This window comes from Lobosporangium transversale (assembly GCF_002105155.1).
Source record: "Lobosporangium transversale strain NRRL 3116 chromosome Unknown BCR41scaffold_42, whole genome shotgun sequence".
NCBI classification, from domain to species: domain Eukaryota; kingdom Fungi; phylum Mortierellomycota; class Mortierellomycetes; order Mortierellales; family Mortierellaceae; genus Lobosporangium; species Lobosporangium transversale.
Window position 1 is genome coordinate 192612 of NW_019029020.1, and position 19628 is coordinate 212239.

At 40.9% G+C, this 19628-nt stretch overlaps 6 protein-coding genes across 6 annotated transcripts; 4 read left to right on the forward strand and 2 right to left on the reverse strand.

Moving 5' to 3' along the window:
- The first annotated feature begins 350 nt into the window (after positions 1 to 350).
- BCR41DRAFT_360284 (hypothetical protein) lies at positions 351 to 2219 on the forward strand. The gene is made up of 8 exons (XM_022025339.1): positions 351 to 467; positions 640 to 711; positions 834 to 946; positions 1036 to 1104; positions 1233 to 1314; positions 1446 to 1478; positions 1779 to 1942; positions 2057 to 2219. The coding sequence occupies exons 1-8, from the start codon at positions 407 to 409 to the stop codon at positions 2165 to 2167; spliced, it is 705 nt and encodes a 234-aa protein (XP_021877930.1). The 5' UTR covers positions 351 to 406; the 3' UTR covers positions 2168 to 2219.
- Positions 2220 to 2450: 231 nt separating this feature from the next.
- BCR41DRAFT_424855 (flavin monooxygenase-like protein) lies at positions 2451 to 4112 on the reverse strand (the record flags this gene model as incomplete). The annotated part of the gene is made up of 1 exon (XM_022030497.1): positions 2451 to 4112. The coding sequence occupies one exon, from the start codon at positions 4110 to 4112 to the stop codon at positions 2451 to 2453; it is 1662 nt and encodes a 553-aa protein (XP_021877931.1).
- Positions 4113 to 6594: 2482 nt separating this feature from the next.
- BCR41DRAFT_373697 (hypothetical protein) lies at positions 6595 to 7128 on the forward strand (the record flags this gene model as incomplete). The annotated part of the gene is made up of 2 exons (XM_022026806.1): positions 6595 to 6676; positions 6725 to 7128. 2 exons carry the CDS (start codon positions 6595 to 6597, stop codon positions 7126 to 7128), a joined length of 486 nt encoding a protein of 161 aa, XP_021877932.1.
- Positions 7129 to 7897: 769 nt separating this feature from the next.
- On the reverse strand, positions 7898 to 12705 carry BCR41DRAFT_360289 (hypothetical protein). The gene is made up of 5 exons (XM_022025340.1): positions 11325 to 12705; positions 10483 to 10586; positions 9854 to 10313; positions 9651 to 9692; positions 7898 to 9546 (listed from the first exon to the last, which is right to left on the reverse strand). The coding sequence occupies exons 1-5, from the start codon at positions 12391 to 12393 to the stop codon at positions 7946 to 7948; spliced, it is 3276 nt and encodes a 1091-aa protein (XP_021877933.1). The 5' UTR covers positions 12394 to 12705; the 3' UTR covers positions 7898 to 7945.
- A 1217-nt stretch (positions 12706 to 13922) lies between these two features.
- On the forward strand, positions 13923 to 16195 carry BCR41DRAFT_326584 (enolase). Its single transcript, XM_022021622.1, has 5 exons — positions 13923 to 14087; positions 14268 to 14363; positions 14659 to 15551; positions 15658 to 15791; positions 15963 to 16195. Exons 1-5 carry the CDS (start codon positions 14003 to 14005, stop codon positions 16069 to 16071), a joined length of 1317 nt encoding a protein of 438 aa, XP_021877934.1. The 5' UTR covers positions 13923 to 14002; the 3' UTR covers positions 16072 to 16195.
- Positions 16196 to 16358: 163 nt separating this feature from the next.
- BCR41DRAFT_360294 (enolase) lies at positions 16359 to 19551 on the forward strand. The gene is made up of 5 exons (XM_022025341.1): positions 16359 to 16565; positions 16731 to 16826; positions 17742 to 18634; positions 18990 to 19123; positions 19361 to 19551. Exons 1-5 carry the CDS (start codon positions 16481 to 16483, stop codon positions 19464 to 19466), a joined length of 1314 nt encoding a protein of 437 aa, XP_021877935.1. The 5' UTR covers positions 16359 to 16480; the 3' UTR covers positions 19467 to 19551.
- Positions 19552 to 19628: the final 77 nt, after the last annotated feature.

Consider the following 19628-nt stretch of genomic DNA (forward strand, 5'->3'; position numbering starts at 1 on the left):
GGATATTAAAGAAAAAAAATATGAAGTGAAGATGCTGGAATAAGCATCAACCTTTTTTTTATTTTTATTTTAAAGGGTTCGAGGCCATTGCCGAAAAAGAAAAGTGGCATATATCGCAGGGTCAAAAAGGAAGAAATGCGCTAGAGACACAGGACATCAAAGATCAAGTTTAGCTTATTGCTTCATGCTGGTAGCCTGAAGTTAGCCTAATTGCAGTATCAAGAGAAACCATTACAACAGATGACAAGGGAGTATCACATTTATATAGGATTGGAAAGATATAATCATGTGACAATTTTCTTGACCTGTCATCTTCCCTCAACTGAATGACTGAATCTAAACCTCTTGCCATTAAAGCTTTTTTTTAGATTTTAACTTTCAACAACCAATTCAATTACCCTCCAGAATGATGCCATCAACGAATCCACCCATGACTGCAGGAGAATTCCTAGAGGAATACATTGAGAGTAAGTAAGCCTCTCACATACACACAACTCATCACAAAGTGCTGCGCTAAGGAAATACTGCAACAAAGTATCTGCTCTATCTGCTTCGCCTGTCTTACTTGCCTTTTTTGTTCAACTAAGCCACATGATCCTTTTCTTTTTTTTTTATACATTTGTAACTTGGTATCCAAAGGTCTCGAGAACTTACCATCCGAGGTCCAGCAAGGTTTACAAGAATTAGGAAAGCAAGATGCGGAATACTTCGGTACACTATTTATTATTATTACTGTTTTTCTTTAAGAGGATGGGCCTCGAGGGGTCTTAGTTTTTGAGGATTTATTTGCTAATATTATTGTTACTGTTGCTATTGTCACCCTACAAAATTAGAACTTCGAGAGTCATATCGTACACACTGGAAAAGATACATTAAAAGCGCTAAACGATCAACCATACCTGTCAGTGAGGATCCTGCCCTAGTTGCTGCACGTTTGAACATTGAGGTTAGGATTAATTACTGTTCAGAGAATCTTTGTATTTTTGAGTATCAATCTAGTTTATCAATCAAAAACATCCTTCATGAAAAATATAGAAAGAATATATGGCAGCTATCCGGAAAGTCGACCAGAAGATTGAAAATAGCGCAAAGCTATATGAACTGGTAAGGATCAACTGGCAAAATAAAATAAAATAAAATAAAATAAAATAAAATATACTAAATAACCTTGTTCGATATACTAACTCTTTTTTTTTTTTTTTTTTTTTAATGTAAATATGCTTTTTGATTAGATCAATCGACAAATTGTACGACTGGATGAAGAAACACAACGACTTGGCATTGATCTTCAGGATCCTGGCGAAGTGAAGAAAGGTATTTTTACTCCCACCTTTCTACCTCTTTTTTTTTTTTTTTTTTTTTTTTATTGGAAGTTTCATATTTATTTCATCTGTCCTATTTCTCTGAAATCGTCTTCTTCTGTTGATGATCTATACAACATGAAGCAGCCCACTTGGACACTCCTACAGCCACCAGAGGTATATTAATCACAAATCTTGAATAAGATATAAAAAAATCAATGACGAAGACATCCTAGAAGTGTATTGTATTTCTTGTGGTGTCTCTCGTCTTCAAATGTCATTTTGAAAGGGAAAATATGTCTAACCAGCGCTTTTTCCTCCACCTCCTCTCATTTCTCATTTCTCCTTTCATCTTTTATTTTATTTTATTTTATTTTATTTTTTTTATTTCACATCTTTTTTCTCCTTCACCTTCTCTCCTTGCTTGTTGCTCCCCATTCTGAAATGGAAACAAAAAAAACCCCTTTTTTCGAGTAGACCGTAAAAGTCAAAAGGGACCTATTTCAGCACCCCGCAGCAGCCCCAGCGGGAGGAAGCGTGGAAGTGGTGCCATTGCAATGGATATTGATCCCAATGAACCCCTCTATTGCTTCTGCCAACAAGTTTCGTTCGGAGACATGGTCGGATGCGACAACGACTCGGTTAGTAAAAAGATTTTGATCTGCGCGTATACGTATCGTTGTTGCTGCTAAAGAGCCTACCTAGTTAATAACTACCTTTTTTTTTTTTATTTATTTTTTTTTTGAACCAATTAGTGTGACAAGGAGTGGTTTCATTACGGTTGTGTGGGCTTGACAGAGCCGCCAATCGGCAAGTGGTACTGCGCCACTTGTTCAGCGAACATGAAAAACCAGAATCGCAAGTAGAAAGAGGTTTTCCTTTCTCAATTGCTGCAGATCTTTATCACATCATTTGTACAATAATAAATAAATAAATAAATAAAATACTTTAGATATTGGATATTGGCGATGCAAAGGTTGTCTGTGAATCGCCTCTTTCTCATCCTTAAGCACGAATCAGATCTGTGTCCCTGATAGGGACTGTTGAGGAGGCCATTGATTTGTCATTTCGATCTTGTAATAGTTTAATATTTATTTTACATCTATTGTTATAAGATCAAACCCTTGATACTCTACGGTTATCTTTGGCTCAGGTCTTCAACAGCGACTCACTCTCGTCTCTCAAGTACTTGGAGCCTTGATACTCTTTACATCCTCTATATCCCCATATCACCTCTCGAGCTGGGTCTCCCGGCAAGGCCTTTCCATCACCAACTGCCATCCAAGGGTGAGGCCCTACCAGCCGATAAAACATTGGAAAAGGGGGACCAAAGATTGCCTCTATCTTCAAACGTGTCCCTTCTACCAGTCCAAACCGCCTCACGAGCTTTGAATAGCTTGGATAGCACCCAATGCGTTTAGCCAGTTTATCCATATAGGGATATGAATCAAATTGGATCATATGGTTAGCTCCCCACTCCTTTTGAGTCTCTCTCTGTTCCTTGACGATTTCTTCCTCCATTTGATCTGGACTAGGGATAGGTGTGAGTGAACGGTCTGCCCAGACTTGACACACAAATCGGCTCTGCATCTCGAGCACTGGAGCAAATGCGCCTTTAGGTCGGATGAGGCCAATGAATGCAATGTTGGGATGTCGAGGAGAAAACATAAACTTCCATAATTGGGCCTGGTTGTCCCCATTCCCACCACTGCTACTTGAAAGGATCTCTGGATCCAAGGTTGGGTAGCTGACCTGATAGCCTGTACACCACATGATCGTATCGATATCCTCCAAAGATGAGCCATCCTCAAACTCCACTCGCTTTCCTGGTCCAATTCGCTTAATATTGACCTTTGGCACAACCATACCAGTGTTGGTCCGCTCATGCAGCGAAGCACTAATGACTGTATTGGTCATAAATACTCTATGCTTTGGTTTCATCAATGGGTGCAGTTTAGGGAATGTCAATTTGATCAAAGACATTAAGGTCCATTGAACAAGGATCGCGGGAAGCATGTATATAAATCGAGTAATGAAATGATCCATAGGTTTGCCTAGTAGCCAACGAGGAAGTATCCAGACAGGAGTTCTCCGCGACAAGTATACCGGTGATTGACCCTGTGATAATTCAACTGCTAGATCTGCCCCACTATTGCCAAGTCCAACCACGAGTACATTCTGCTCTTTAAATTGATTAGGCTCTCGATAGAAATGTGAGTGGATCTGCTGTCCTGTGAAGGCATCGAGGTCATCAGGATCCATTCCAGGAAAGGATGGATACCGAGGGACTGAGTGGTGACCAGTACACATCATTACATAATCAAAGATCTCTTCTTGGACCACAAAATCTGCAGAAGTGGTCGCAGTGGTCGTTACTGGATGGAATCGTACGAGCCAGCGGTTACCTTCATCCTTTAGCTCTTGGACCTCGACCACTTTGGTGCTGAAACGGATATGATCCTTCAATTTATATCGCTCGGCATACATATCGAAATATTGGACAATCTTTCTGTGGTGAAGGTAGGTTGGCCAACTGCCAGGGATGGCAAAGTCGGAGAAGGTCATCATTTCTTTGGATACATTGATGGTAATGCTCTTGTAGACGGACGAATGAGGATTGGGATTCTCCTCTGTCACATCAACATACCGCCATAATCCACCAGTGTATGGCTCCTGCTCGAATGCAACCACCTCTAGACGATCCTTTTCATCCAAACATTGCTTGATAGAGGTGAGTCCAGCACATCCACCTCCTATGACTGCAACTCGTTTTCTAGGCTTAGTATCAGTTGGCTTGGTTAAAGCTGCCATATAGGTAAACTAATGCGTCACGGTTCTGAATGGCAATTGCTGCAGGAGGGGAAAATGATATGAAAAAAAAAAAAACCATGGGCCCTTTTTATTTTATTTCGGGTCAACAATAAACCTTATTTATGAGCATTTTGGTCTATTATTTACAGAGTGCTAATGGGACTAGATTTCAGTCCATTCACTCTTCTTACAGGCAAAACATACTCCATGAACTACTCTGAAGACTACTATATAAAAGAATTGCGAGGAAAGCCAAAAGGGGTTAGACGAGTTCTTATAGAAAGGAAACTTTGGAGAAAGGATCTTAAGATGATATGTGCGAGCTGCAAGGTTCGTGATTATTCTAATAATCAAAGCTCATGTTGTTGTACACGCATTTTGGAGCTACAAGAGGATTTTATGGCACAGCGATTACTTCTAGAGGAGATTGCAGGCAAACATGAGCAGCAAATCATTTTCTATCCAAAGTACCACTGCGAACTGAACTTCATCGAGATGTTCTGGGGTGCAAGCAAGCGCTATACTAGAGCAAACTGTGATTATACTTTCAAAGGTCTGCAAGAAACAATACCAAAGGCATTGGCTTCTGTAACTATACTTAGTATTCGAAAGTATGCAAGGAGGAGTTTCCGATACATGGACGCATATAGGAAGAATATGTCTGGCCAACGTTGCCGAGCTGCAAGTGAAAAATTATAAATCTCATGGCGCATTCCAGCCAATTGGGATTTGAGGACAGAATAGACTACCCTTAATATCGTTTTGATGTCATCTCAATTAAAGTTTCAGCCAATTATAATTTAAGATTTTTTGGTGCAATTTTTCCCTCACATAGTAAAATAGTCCATCTTTTTTCTTTATGAACTTGGAAAGAAAAAGTCATACCGATAAAAACCCATCGTAACTTTGTAGAGAATTGGCAAACGAATAACATTGCGATGAGTTTCCTTGTCTAGCTTTCATGGAGAGTGAGAACATACATTTCCCTCGTGGCCTATTATTTTCCCTAAAAAAGTGTGTGACTAGGAGGAATACACTGTACTCACTGCACCTAGATCCTTACAAGGTGTTGCTGACTTCAGCGGTCTATCTTCATAAATTCTTTCATTCGATCATAACAATTTTTTTTTTTTTTTTTTTTTTTTTTTGACAAAATGTCAAAGATCAAGTTAGGGGTTTTTTTTGACCGTTATGCCAAGCCGATTCATTAGCAGTATCAAAAGCCAGCTTGAATGCATGGCGGTATAAATGATTTGGTACACTTATGTGAGCCAAGCATGGGGTTAATACATTCTGCGTTTCTGCGTTATCCAGCAAAATGGAGCATGATCACGCGCTTTTTTTTTTTTTTTTTTTTTTTTTTTTTTTCACTTGCACGCAAACAGACACGCGTCGCCATGGACCATTTTATGAAAGGGAGAATGGCTTTATTGCATTATATCTATTGTCCATTTTTTGCTTGCTGCAAGCTTACCACGAGTGGTGAAATGCCACTATAGCATTCGAAATACTGACATGTTGAGTTGTTAACAGACCATTTAACTGCTAAAAATAGTTACCACAGTAAATCTGCTAACCTAACTACAACAACTAAAGCAGCAGTTCCGTATGTTTCACAGATGGCAAGATCGCTGTTGCTAGCGTATCCTGCGGACATAAAGAGCTTTTTGATGGGTCTAAATGCTCATCCAATATATCATTTGAATTGGAACTAGGGCCATGAAGCAAAAGGGTATTTCGTTCCAATCGACGGAAAAAAATAACCATCATTTTTAACATGCTAATTAGTAACTCGCGAATACTCGTTATATCTAAAGGAAAACCTTGAGAGTCTCTCACGGCGAAGCATGATAAAATTGCCTTTTACGTGGTCTAGTGAGATTACTTGAAGGGATCGAGCTTGGAGCTGAAGGCTCAAACTTTCAAGATAGTACCTCACTGTTAAGAGTTCTTTAGGGCAGTTTTTCATTGGCTCCGCCGATTTCAGAGTACCCAGTATTATCGTTATCAATTGGGGCCACCTCGATCCCACCTATCTCCAAGCCGCAGTTCTTTGAAATAAACAATCCATCAACTCGCCTTCCCATCCGCTTTTTTGTCAGATTTTTACAATAAGAGCTAGCCTTGGTTTATTCGCTCACCGTGGCCTAGCTCTATATCGGTATGATTGAGGACGTAGTCATCAGCTAATGGTTTCCAGAGGTGTAACTCATACCACCACTCGGTCTGCTCTTTTCCTAATCCATTGTAGTGTCGTCACTTTAATAGCTCTGCGAACGTATTGGTGGCTTTATAGATCCATCTCCTGTAACAAAGGGCTTTCCAAAGCTCGCTTTCTTCAACTTGATTCCTATTATCAGAGCCGTTTGTCATCAGCCGATTGAACTGCGTAATTGTGTATTTAACTCGTTACTCTTCTAATATTCGAACCTCTACTCACCGAAAGATTAGGAGCACTACCTAGCGAAGAAATGGAGTGCTTATGGTTCCGTTACTAACTAGGTCTAAAGGCACCTCCTATGAAGATGATAGTCAAAGGCAATTCCTTAAAGAAGGGCGCAGAAGTAAAAAAAAAAAAAAAAAAAAAATGCTTTCAAAGTCTTTCTCTTTAGGTAAGGATCTGCAATTGAAAAGGACAAACCCAAAAGAGCAAACAACACAGATCTTCTGTATAAGAAATCTGATCCCAACGCGCTTCTTATCCTTTGATCTAAATTTTCATGGACAGAAGAATGGTATTACTCGAGCATATGAAAACTATGATCCTTTCACTTATAAATTTGTGAAAGAAGGGGCTGTTCTCCCCCAATCATTATTATATCGAGCGCTTCGCAGAGCTAACGCGAGAACCCCTCAAAGCCCTCGCTGCTGCCATCATGGGTTTAAACTTCTTGGGTTGCATTTGGGATGTCATATGCGCAAGGCACTTCCCACAAGTTTTTTTTTTTCGGCACCATATTCCAGGAAGCTGGTGCGGTTCGTATGGTGGCAACGTGCGCTGCCAAAATATCTATGAATGCTAACAACACCATATCCTAGCAATGTGAGCCTGCAATCAATCATTTTTTTTTTTTTTTTTGTTCAGAACATTTTTTAGGCCAGTATGGAGACTCAGGAACATACCTCTAACAAAAATGTAATCATGGAGGTAGAAAAGAATAAAGATAAACACTTGTATATCTTTAGTCTAGGTAGAAGGCGAAAGTTGGGAAATACACAGAGGATTAGAGGCTATTTAAAGATTAATGTTGCTGTTTTTTTTTTTTTTTTTTTTTTTGTTTGCATCTTCAGCATACAAATCGAGCAGGTCAGAACACCAGCTTGCCTCTGCGCACCATAATTGTGGCCTCATATGGGTGACAAGGAGCCAATAACCGGTTGTTCTCTTCTCGTAGGAAGTACAGAGTTGATGAAAGCTAAATGGGCAAATTTGCCCGTTCTACGGTCCAAGGGATAAAGTCGACTGTAATAACTCTGGATGGCAATTCCTCAGTTTTTCTGGTCAACGTTTCACCACTCTGGATGGCTTCAGGCAAAACTATTTAATAACAGAAGCCGAATGGTTTACAGGATTTAGTTGTAGACAAGCTTATCCTACATCCCACTGAGAGAGGATGGAGGACGGTAGACAAGCAATTCTTTAAGAATACCACATAATGCAAAGATAATAGGTGTGAAGAAGGATGCGGCGAAATATTCGGTCTAGAACAAAGAGACACATCTGGCCGGCCTCCCATTGATTAAGTCCAAATTTTCTTAACAGGCAAATTTGCCTGCCGAACATAGAAGTTTCTGATTGAATTTATTATTATTACTATTACTACTATTACTTTTTACATAGCAGCACCGCCTTTATCTAAAGCTTGCTCGAGGCCTTCGAGTTGTTGCTGGAGCTCATTAATCCTGGCTTGGAGTTTGGCCTCTGTTACTGAAAACTCTTGGGATGTGGATGACTCACCATTATTACTTTCATTGCCATTGTTGCTCTGCTCTTTGTGGTCATTGAGGCTCTTCAGCCAATCCTGAGCACCCTTCCGCTGGAACTCTCGATGTCTCTCCTCGCGTTCCGTTAGCCATGCCCACATCGCATCTTCTTGCTCACGCGCATAGCGCTCTTCTGGACTTAGCTCTGCATATTCAAACGCATTTGTGCCGTCCTCACTTGTATCCATCATGAATGAATAGCTGCCCTTGTGTTGGTGGCCTTTGCCGTTTTCACGCATTTGTCCAAGGATGTCACTCTGGATCCGTTCAATCTGTGAAGTGACGTTTGAAATCTGAAACCAGATGTAAATGTTGGCAAGCATAACTAGTAACAGGACAGCCACTAGAGCAAAATGAGATGCACCCTCACTATCTGCCGAACTAAACATGCTAGTGATCCTTGACCAGACACCTCCTATGCCTCCTGCCTCTACTTGATTGTCCTTATTCTTGTTCTTGTTCGGTGTAACAGAAGTCGTGGGGGATACTGGAGGCAAAGGTTTGTTTACATCCACACCCTCTGCAAGCATATCTTTGTCTAGCTTGTGATTTTTCTTTACGCTACGGCTACTGGTCCGTGACCGTGCAGGGCTTTGCTTGGGTGTAGATGAGGACACTGTGTCAGCAGTAGCTCCGTTGCTTGAGCCTGATCCTCCAAACTCTTCAGGGTGATCTGCGATGTATTTGTTGATGCTCTGGTGCAATTCTTTATAATGTGCTGTCATTCCTTCTCCAGCGCCTTTTTCAATCTGACCCTTGATCCAACTACTCTTTGTAAACTCGATTGCACCTGTCACCACGACTTGGATCTGATTGGGACCTGCCCAGGTGATACAGGTACGGCATTTTGTGGTAAAGCATCCACCAGAAGGAACATCGGGTGTAGACGTTGTCGTTACATTTGTTACATAGTCATCAAAGTCTTTGTGTTCACAGACATCCGTAAGGGTCGCTTTCGTGGTCTTGGGTCCGATCGGCATACCCAACCATTTAGTATATTTGGTGACCTTAGTTGAGGTTCCATCAGCTGCATCACGCCAGGGTTCCTCCTGTACATCAGCGCCCTTCATTGCATCACTTGTTAAAAAGCTCTTGGTGAAATCCGATTCAAACAGGAGCTTCCACATGCTTTCTATTGATCCTGGGTATTTTTCAGACATGTATGTGTTGGCATAATGGCGACCATCCCCGGAGCATTTGCAGGTTGTGGGGGAATGGTTAGTATTATTTGATGACTTTGATGCTCCTCCTGCATTTAGTCCTGTATCAGCTGCCCCGTTAGAACGGTTTGGATCCAATGGTTCCGATCCTATGCTTGGTCGAGATGTCTCAGATGAGTTTTTGCCAACGCCCGATGATTTGCTTTCGATCGAACCTCGTCGTCCATAGTCGAATGAAGGGGGTGGAGGTGGTAGTTCCGATACAGAGCGTCCTCGTCCTTTTCGATGTTCTATTAGGAAAACACGGATAATATCAAATTTATCCTCGAATTAATTGTTGTCCTTTTGCGTTTGCATCAATGTTGATCATCTCAGTATCTCTAAAGCTACATACCGCTTTTGTTGTCGTCATCATGAATGATAGGTGCAATCACCTCTGTTGATCGATAACCAAAAAGAAAAAGAAATAAAAGCTACTCAGTATTGAAACATGTACCCATAATGGCACACACAAAAACATCTAAAAAAAAAAAAAAAAAAAAAAAAAAGAAATAAAAGAAAAAAGGAAAAACGACAATATCTCTTTTGCTTATTTACCTTTTAGAATCTTCTTCACCACTTTCCTCTTGGATCCACGTCGTCGATGGCCACCTGTCCAAGGTTTACCATCCGCATCATGTTCATCCCAGTCGGCTTCATCTGCAGTCCAGTGCTGTGAGGCGGATGAGGAGCTTCTATGCCTGTTTCTCTTTGATTCTGTGGAGGCTACCCGTACAGAACTAAACGATTCGGCATCATCTTCATCCTCATTCAAGGTAGTACTTGATCTGTCCTGTCTAATGTAGACATTGTTGGTAAGTGCGGATGTATTCGCTGCACACGGGAAGGATTTTCGCCAGGCAGCCATTAATAAGTCATATGCAGTATCACGGGATAAGAAAGACGCAAAGAAATGCCCCTTGGTATTAGTAGCAGTGACAATACTAATCGCATTGGGGATCACAAATGCTGTGAGGCGTTTCTCGATAGCGATAATCTCGGAAAAGGCAATCACCAGCTACAAATATTTTGAGGGAAATCATGCGGAGATGCGATGCGTGTATAAAGAGATGTATGTTGTGTAGTAATTAGTATATGGTCCTTGATACTCTACAAAAACAAAAATAAAACGACATTGAAAGGAAGGCTACGGGTGCATCGTGTTTTTCTCTATTGGATTTGCTTACATTAGTGACCCATCCAAAGATGTTGGCATTAAAGCAGACATGGTTCTCGCTGATGTAGAGCCGGCCTTGCACGAGGATCTCCTTCTGCAGAGCACAACCGTAATCTATTTTAAATCATAAGAAAAGAGAAGGTCCAAAAGTTCAAGAGACGATGCGTCAGAGCCAAATTCATTTTTCATTTGTCCTTTTTCATTCCCAAGAGATGGGAACAATGTGATTGAAAATATTTATATGAGCCTCCATCCAAATCAGAAAATAAAAAGATAAAAAAAAAAAAAAAAGAGCATGCTGCGCTGTAACCCACATTGAGATTCAAACAAAAACAAATTAGGTCTGGATGGACATGGTCAGGCAATGGGGGGTATATTGACCTTTTGATATGCCTCCTTGCAGATAGCTTGAGAGGAAGTATAAAAGTGATGAAAAAGAACTTGCAATGATTTAACTTGGTGTATCAAGTCATTTCAAAGCAGTATGCGAGAAGGAGAGAGAGAGAGAGGGAGAGAGAGGAGGAAACAAAGTTTGGTTGGAATGTTGACCAATGTTCTGTTTTTGAATCTATTATCCGATTTGTTTTTGTTCAATACAATGTAGACATGCAGGTTGGGCACGACCAAAATAAAAACAGAGCACAGATCGATGGCTAAAAGAAAATGTGGGTCGATTCTCTTTTGCTTTTGTTCTGAACCACACAGCTCGTCTTTCAGTATGACTTTAACCCTTTTTTTTTTTGCCCAAGTTCTCGGAATAATGTTTGTTCTGAAAGAGAAAAGAAAAGGGGGGAATGGAGGCGAATGAATGGGTTTGTGGATTTGTATGGGAGGAGGTTTTTTTTTTCTTACCCTCAATCAGCTTTTCTTCTTCCGGTACACTTCGGAAAAGCGCATGAAAGTCGTTGAAACGTTTCTCGTTAGCATATACGAAATTAATGTTGGCATCGTCTCCCTCATTGCTGTCCCTGCTTAATGGGCCAATCTCGTCATTTTGGACAAAAGGCTGTTGGCCATGAGTACCAAAAGTTTCTGGAAAACTGCCTGGACCAGTTGGAGCTGTGTACGTAGAGGGGTCAACATTGTTATTGCTATAGTCTGTGTTGTAGTTATTATATGGACTAGCACCTCCATTCATTTGAAATGCCTCCATGGTCATCAGGTCAGACTGAGATGGGTCCATTGTTTTATGTACTGCTGGATTGGTGCTGTTATTACTGTACTGAGTATTTGCTGGTATAACAAGCTGCTGAGGGGCGTTATTGCTGTTGCTGTAGTCGGAGGGGAGAGTAGATACAGAAGTGGGAGAAGAGTGAAGAGTGCTGTCAGCAGGTACAGAAGTAGGCACAGAAGGCGGTGCGCAAGGCAAGGTAGTGGTATTGGTGATTGAAGTAATTGAGGTAGAAGGTAGAGAGGGAGGAAGGGAATTAACAGTGGACTGTGAAAAGGCCGTTGCAGGCGATGTGGACATTGATTCGTTTTGCGTGGCCTGTGTGCTCTCTTCCGTTACTGGCAACACAGCAGGAACAGGTGAAGCAGCAGCAGCAGCAGTCCCATAGTTGGCCTCATGGACAATGGCATCCACACCTCCATTCTCATGAGCTTGGCCCTGGTCGGTCTTGTTGCTGCTGGTGTTACTACTGTTAATGTTACTGCTACTCATAATATCCCCATTATCGTTGTCTGAGTTATGGCTGATGCCTAGGATGTCAGTCGTCTTGTTGGCCACATTACGAACACTTGCCAGGAACCCAGAAGAAGAATGGGATTGTGTAACATCGTCGTTACTGCTTTTGGGCTGCAAGGCTGGGTTCTGCTGTGATTGATCGAGCTGTGCAGAGCCTTCTTGCTGTAATCCAAGTTGCGGCTGCTGCTGTTGTTGCTGCTGCTCTAGGACTAAGGTATCACCAATGCTAGCCATTGAGCAGTTGATAAATGATAAAAGAGGGGATAGTCAAGACCAAAGAAGAAGGAAGACAGGAAGTGCAGGTAAGGAATAACGGAATAAAATGCAGTGTCGTGTGGATGGAAGGTGAGCTATTTATGAAATAAAACTAAGAGTGAGCTGGCTGACTGGTTGATTGTATGAGAGATGAGCAACGAGTAGAAAGATGAAGTGAGGTGAGGTAGAGGTAAAGTAAACTATGAAAGGAAGGATGACAATGTAAACCGCTTTCTTTTCGAGCGCAAGAAAAAAAAGAAAAAAATAGTAAGAAGAAGAAGGATGGCAATGTTGATGCAGCTGGTTTTATGAAACTGTCAAAGGAATGTGGAGAGGAATATTTACCATCGTGGCCTTGAAGTCATAGTTAGGCCATACTAGCCATGATGGGTCAATGATGCGTGTGCGCCACAGTTGCACACAGCATGGCCATTGTGGAGGTACAAAACATTGGATTTGAGCTGCTTCACGATGATGCTGTCTGTGAGATCTGTAAGGTTAAGATTATTTATGTCATCCAAATGTCATTGTCTCAAACGCGATCTTGTCTTTCGTGCCATCAGATCAAGCCTATGAATCTGTGAAAAGGATACGTCTCCTTTTTCCGAAAATACATTCATTTTTACTTCCTCACGACGTTATAACCATGATGGATCATCCATGGTACATTTGCCACTCGCGTGGCTCAAAATAGAAAACGTTACTTTTAAGCCATCTGTGCCTATCTCTTACATTTGCTTCGCCAACAGCCGGATACGGAGTGATCGAATAACTGTTCCTATATCTGGAGTCTTCTCAATCTGCATCTACAATAATTCTTGCGGAAGAATCTTCATCTCATTGAAGTGAAGCTTTATTAAAAAAAAAAAAAAAAAAAAAGCTGCAGAACAGGCTAGTGCTGATGCCCAGAAAAAGTTGAAACCACTCAATCCTTCAAAACGCCCTTGTACATTTAGTATGAAGTGTTGCTAGATATGTCTCGGTGGTCATTATGATCACAGAGCTAAAGTTGATGTAGCATCAGCATCACTCCCTATTACCCTCTAGTTTCTTGATCTTTGAACTGTATGAGCACGGTCAACATTTTCGTACCAGCAGGCCTTCCACCTGTGAGATGGAAATAACAGTTGTGGAGAAATGGATGATGAGGATTGGATCGCAACAAACTACGCTTGAGTAAATACTAGGTTAGAATAAAGCCTCTAGAGTACTGCTTAAAGATACTCTTCCATACGAGATTTCCTTAAGGCGGAAGGCATCAGCTTGTTATTAGGATCCTTTACATATTTATTGTGCTATAGAAATAGAAATATGATTACAATCCCTCTATGAGCCATACACCCGATATTGGAGCAAATGGTCACTGATGCACTAAAAAAAAAAAAAGAGAAACTCAGGGGCGATGGAAAACGCGTATCATCATAATCAACAAAAAAATCATCTGATGGGAATATGGATATGCTTCCATCACACTTGCCAAATAAAGACGTCCTGTCCATCTTTCTCAGCCCCTCTCTTTCTTTTCTGTTTCCTTAAAACCCTGTCCCTACTTATATTTCCACCACCACTAAGCAATAAACCAGACACTATGGCTATCACTAAGATCCACGCAAGACAGATTTACGACTCTCGCGGCAATCCCACTGTGGAGGTTGAAGTCACCACTGGCAAGGGTAAATTGGGGGGGCGAACATATCATAAATGACTTTCAAATGCTTCCTTTCTCCCCTTTCTTTCGTTCTTTCTTTCGTTCTTTCTTTCGTTCTTTCTTTCGTTCTTTATAAATATTTTTGTGGGTTCTTCTACCATATTAAGATTAATTGTGAGATTACTCTATTCTAAAATTGCGTTAGGTGTATTCCGTGCCGCTGTCCCCTCCGGTGCCTCCACTGGCGTCCATGAAGCGCTTGAACTTCGTGATGGCGATAAAAATGCCTATGTAGGCAAAGGTAATTGCGCAAGCTTTAAACATGCGCTGCTGAAGCAATAATGGAGGAGCAGGATCGTCAAGGCTCTGTGGGTGGTTTTTTTTTTTCTTTTTCTTTTTCTTTTTCTTTGAAGTGACCACTTAGCCATGACAACGAATGATAAGGAATTGGCGTGAGAAAATTATCGGGATAATTATCCTTGTGACATTTTAAAATCTTTGAAAACGATGCATGGGGACTAAACATTACAGAATTGCGTGATCTAGTCTGACATGATAATTGGGGAGGGGTTTTTTATTATTATTCAAATGCATAGGCGTCCTCAAGGCTGTAGAGAATGTCAACAAGGTCCTTGGCCCAAAGTTGATCGAAGCTAACATCGATGTCAAGGATCAAACCGCTGTCGATGAGTTTTTGATCAAGCTGGATGGAACCGACAACAAATCCAAGTATGGTGCAAATGCTATCCTCGGTGTCTCTTTGGCTGTTCTCAAGGCTGGTGCTGCTGATAAGGGTGTCCCTCTCTACCGCCATATCGCTGACCTGGCTGGACATAGTGGCAAGAAGTTTGTGCTCCCAGTCCCAGCTTTCAATGTCATCAATGGAGGATCGCATGCTGGTAACAAGCTCGCCATGCAAGAGTTCATGATTCTCCCTACTGGAGCCAGCTCATTCGCAGAGGCCATGAAGATTGGCTCTGAAGTCTATCATGCTCTCAAGAAGGTCATCAAGGAAAAGTATGGTCAGGATGCCACGAATGTTGGAGATGAAGGTGGATTTGCACCAAACATCCAGGACAGTGCTGAGGGCCTTGATCTCTTAGACTTGGCTATCCGTAATGCCGGATATAGGGGAAAAGTTAAGATCGGCATGGATGTAGCTGCCTCGGAGTTCTATGATAAGAGTGACTACAACCTGGACTTCAAGAGCGCTGATTCGGATCCTTCAAAAAAGCTGTCAGGTCAACAGCTTTCAGCCCTCTACAAGGAATTCACGGAGTACTATCCGATTGTATCGATTGAAGATCCCTTTGATCAGGACGATTGGGAAGCCTGGTCCCAGCTTGCAGAATCAACTGATATCCAGATTGTAGGCGATGACTTGACTGTTACCAACCCCAAGCGTATTACCACTGCTGTTGAGAAAAAGGCATGTAATGCCCTTTTGCTCAAGGTCAACCAGATCGGAACTATTACAGAATCTATTCAGGTACATTATAACTAAATGCCGAGGAGTTGCTTCATAGTCTTTACAGTATAATGCGTTCCTAACTAACTACCTCTTTAATTTTGTTTCTTTTCTTCCTCTTAAACAGGCGGCAACTCTTTCGCAGAAATCAGGATGGGGCGTAATGGTTTCTCATCGCTCTGGCGAGACAGAGGACACGACAATTGCGGACCTTGTCGTTGGTCTTCGTACAGGTCAGATCAAGACTGGTGCTCCCTGCCGGTAAGAGAAAAATTCTCATTCGTCTTTGCTGCTTTCACTCATTCCCAATTGTATATGGCGTATTGTGTCAATTGATGTCGGTCTATCTGACTTTTTCATTGACCATTTCCCTATTCTCTTTTCCTTTTTTTTTTTTTTTTTTTTCGTTGTTTTTCTTCTGACATTTAATAGCTCTGAACGTTTGGCCAAGTATAATCAACTTCTTCGAATTGAGGAAGAGTTGGCTGGCGATTCTATTTATGCGGGAGATAACTTCCGTAAAGCTCATCTTCTTCCGTAGAATATCTCACTCGTCCCTTAAAAAAAAAAAGCTTTTCACAGCCACTGTACATCCAATATCGAAATAGGACCTTGCTTTTTTTTAAAGACAATGATCTGCAAAGGAATAAACCAAAAAGAAAAATCAATAATAATAATAATATATATAGTAATATATATAACAAAGTATTCAGGATGAGTCTTTGTTTTTATGGTGATCGGAGCCCCAAGTGACATTCATTTTACCCCGCATTCCGTTGCATTAAAGAACCGTCTCCTCTTCTCTTACTTCATTTCCTTATTCTTCTTTTCTTCCTCTTCACTCTTCTTGCAGCAAATAAGAAAACCTTCATTTATAAGGTCCCTTTGTTCTTCATTTCCACCACCATCATTTACCATTAATTGAGACTTATACTTAACCTACACTAATCATGGCTATCAGCAAAGTCCATGCTAGACAGATCTTTGATTCTCGCGGTAACCCAACTGTTGAGGTCGAAGTGACCACTGCCCAAGGTAAGTGTATTTCTCTATAAAACAGCAGATCATTCGCTTACCGCTCGCTTGTAGTTACTTCTGTTCACCTTTTCCTGCCCTCCATGTACGCAATGACATATAAAAATAAACGCCTTTTTTTTTTTTTTTTTTTTTTTTTCTCCCATATAAACCTTTTATGAATAGGCGTTTTCCGTGCCGCTGTCCCCTCTGGTGCTTCTACTGGTGTTCACGAAGCCCTCGAGCTTCGTGATGGCGACAAGGATGCCTATGTAGGCAAAGGTAAGTTTTTTTTTTTTTCCCCCTCTTTTTTTCTCTTTTCTTTTTTTTTTTTTCCTTCTTTTCTTTACTTCATTGGTGCTCCAAAAGCCATTCAAAGCATCCCTCAAAGTATGCTCTGCGACATGTGTGATTTATCGGATTAAGGAAAAAAAAAAAAAAAAAAAAAAAAAAGGGTCCGGAATACATCGGGATTGAGTAAATGAGTAAATGAGTAAATGAGTAAATGATTATTACTTCTCCAATAATAATAATAATAATAATAATAATGGTAATAAAAAGAGGAGCACGGGAATGATCTCGAAAGGTTAAACAAATAATGACATGGCGAAGAAAGTTATCCAGCCCATGTTACAGGAACCAACCTTCGGAATGTGTTTTTTTTTAAAAAAAAAATACACAAAACCCTAATTAAGAGTGTAACAATGTTTATAAAAATACAAAGTATATATATATATATATAATCCGTGGACAAAAAAAAAAAAAAAAAAAAAAAAGCTCTGTAAATAGCGCGTGTTTTGTCGGGAGAAAAAAAAAAAAAAATAGATTTGTATAAATCGCGTCATGAAAAATAGTATTGAGAGAGGATATCCTTTTTAGGAGCTGCGGAGACATTGATGCATCGGATACCATCGGAAGTCGAAAAAATCGGCTCAGAAACAGGAGCAGGAGCAGGAGCAGGAGCAGGAGTAATAATTAGGCTATTGCCTTTTACCTCCGTCTTTTTCATTTAAATTAGACTTGGTGGCAAATTAGAGCCAAAGCCCATCTTTATCATATCCATTCACACTATTTATTTATTTATTTTCCTTCAGCCTGACCACCATCAATACACGACTTCTTCAAATCTTTTACTAACCCAATCTAACGTGGGGATTCTAACCCATCTTTGTTTATTGGCCTATGTAACTATAACAGGCGTTCTCAAGGCTGTAGAGAATGTCAACAAGGTCCTTGGCCCAAAGTTGATCGAAGCTAACATCGATGTCAAGGATCAAACTGCTGTCGATGAGTTTTTGATCAAGTTGGATGGAACCGACAACAAATCCAAGTATGGTGCAAATGCTATCCTCGGTGTCTCTTTGGCTGTTCTCAAGGCTGGTGCTGCTGATAAGGGTGTCCCTCTCTACCGCCATATCGCTGACTTGGCTGGACATAGTGGCAAGAAGTTTGTGCTCCCAGTCCCAGCTTTCAATGTCATCAATGGAGGATCGCATGCTGGTAACAAGCTCGCCATGCAAGAGTTCATGATCCTCCCCACTGGAGCCAGCTCATTCGCAGAGGCCATGAAGATTGGCTCTGAAGTCTATCACGCCCTCAAGAAGGTCATCAAGGAAAAGTATGGTCAGGATGCCACGAATGTTGGAGATGAGGGCGGATTTGCACCCAACATTCAGGATAATGCTGAGGGATTAAAGCTATTAATGGATGCCATTCATCTGGCTGGACATGACGGCAAAATCAAGATTGGTATGGATGTGGCTGCCTCAGAATTCTACAAGGGTGGCAAGTACGATCTCGACTTCAAGAGCGCTGATTCGGATGCCTCGAAGCACCTGCCTGGGGAGGACCTTGCCGCCCTTTACAAGGAGTTCATTGACAAGTACCCAATCGTCTCCATCGAAGATCCTTTTGACCAAGATGACTGGGAGGCTTGGACCCATGTTACTGGATCAACTGATATCCAGATTGTAGGTGATGATTTGACTGTTACTAATCCAAAGCGCATTACCACTGCTATTGAGAAAAAGGCATGCAATGCCCTTTTGCTCAAGGTCAATCAGATCGGAACCATCACTGAATCCATTCAGGTAAGGAAAAACAACAAAAAAAAAAAAAAAAAAAAAAAAAAAAAAGAGAACATCCTCCCCCCTGCTCTTCCTGGTGTGGTACATAAAAGATATTTGCCCTTCCATTGTATTGCCTCAAGTACATTTGTACTGTACCATAATATGAACTAGGGCTTTATTTAATTTTTCTCGACCAAACAAGGCGTCCAATGGTCTAATTGCCTGATGGGTGGCCCGTGATTTTTAATATATCCTCCAAAAGCCTATTTTTGCTATCGTTTTGGTTGACATATGATCTTGTTATCTCCCCATGTCCATGCACTGACCGTCTTTTTTTTTTTTTTTTTTTTTTTTTCTTTTTCTTTCTTGTTCATAGGCCGCTGTCCTCTCTCAAAACTCTGGATGGGGCGTCATGGTCTCACATCGCTCAGGTGAAACTGAGGACTTTACCATTGCCGACCTTGTTGTCGGTCTCCGTACTGGCCAGATCAAGACAGGTGCTCCATGCCGGTATGTGCTACAGGCTAATTAATAATAATACATATAACAACAACAGCTATTACTGCTAATACTGTAACAACGCCCAAAAAAAAAAAAAAAAAAAAACCAGCAGTAACAACCTTTATGATAAATCATATCATACTTGCAATGTGTAACAAAAAGAAAAGAAAGTCTTTTGAGATGACTAACACAATGGGTTGGACACAATTTTTTGCATTAAAAAAAAAAAAAAAAAAAAAAAAATAGCTCCGAACGTTTGGCCAAGTACAACCAATTGCTACGAATCGAAGAGGAGCTTAATGGTGATTCTATCTATGCTGGCGATAACTTCCGTAAAGCCCATCTCTTGTAAAAATTAGGTCCCCACTGTCACTTTCAACCAATTCTTATGGACAATATGATAGGAAATCATTTGTCTATCCCAACAATGTTTAACCAAAATGGTTGTTATTAATAATTTGATTATCATAATAAAGTTATAAAAAAAAAAAAAAAAGAAAGAAAAGGTCAGATT

Coding starts and splice junctions, on each gene's coding strand:
- BCR41DRAFT_360284 (XM_022025339.1), top strand. CDS start 407: ATGATGCCATCAACGAATCCACCCATGACTGCAGGAGAATTCCTAGAG. Junction 947..1,035: donor CTGCACGTTTGAACATTGAG/GTTAGGATTAAT, acceptor TGAAAAATATAG/AAAGAATATATGGCAGCTAT. Junction 1,943..2,056: donor TCGGATGCGACAACGACTCG/GTTAGTAAAAAG, acceptor TGAACCAATTAG/TGTGACAAGGAGTGGTTTCA.
- BCR41DRAFT_360294 (XM_022025341.1), top strand. CDS start 16,481: ATGGCTATCAGCAAAGTCCATGCTAGACAGATCTTTGATTCTCGCGGT. Junction 16,827..17,741: donor GGATGCCTATGTAGGCAAAG/GTAAGTTTTTTT, acceptor TAACTATAACAG/GCGTTCTCAAGGCTGTAGAG. Junction 19,124..19,360: donor AAGACAGGTGCTCCATGCCG/GTATGTGCTACA, acceptor AAAAAAAAATAG/CTCCGAACGTTTGGCCAAGT.
- BCR41DRAFT_326584 (XM_022021622.1), top strand. CDS start 14,003: ATGGCTATCACTAAGATCCACGCAAGACAGATTTACGACTCTCGCGGC. Junction 14,088..14,267: donor TGAAGTCACCACTGGCAAGG/GTAAATTGGGGG, acceptor AAATTGCGTTAG/GTGTATTCCGTGCCGCTGTC. Junction 15,792..15,962: donor AAGACTGGTGCTCCCTGCCG/GTAAGAGAAAAA, acceptor GACATTTAATAG/CTCTGAACGTTTGGCCAAGT.
- BCR41DRAFT_360289 (XM_022025340.1), bottom strand. CDS start 12,393: ATGGCTAGCATTGGTGATACCTTAGTCCTAGAGCAGCAGCAACAACAG. Junction 10,587..11,324: donor AGAAGAAAAGCTGATTGAGG/GTAAGAAAAAAA, acceptor GATTTAAAATAG/ATTACGGTTGTGCTCTGCAG. Junction 9,547..9,650: donor TGATGACGACAACAAAAGCG/GTATGTAGCTTT, acceptor TTTTCCTAATAG/AACATCGAAAAGGACGAGGA.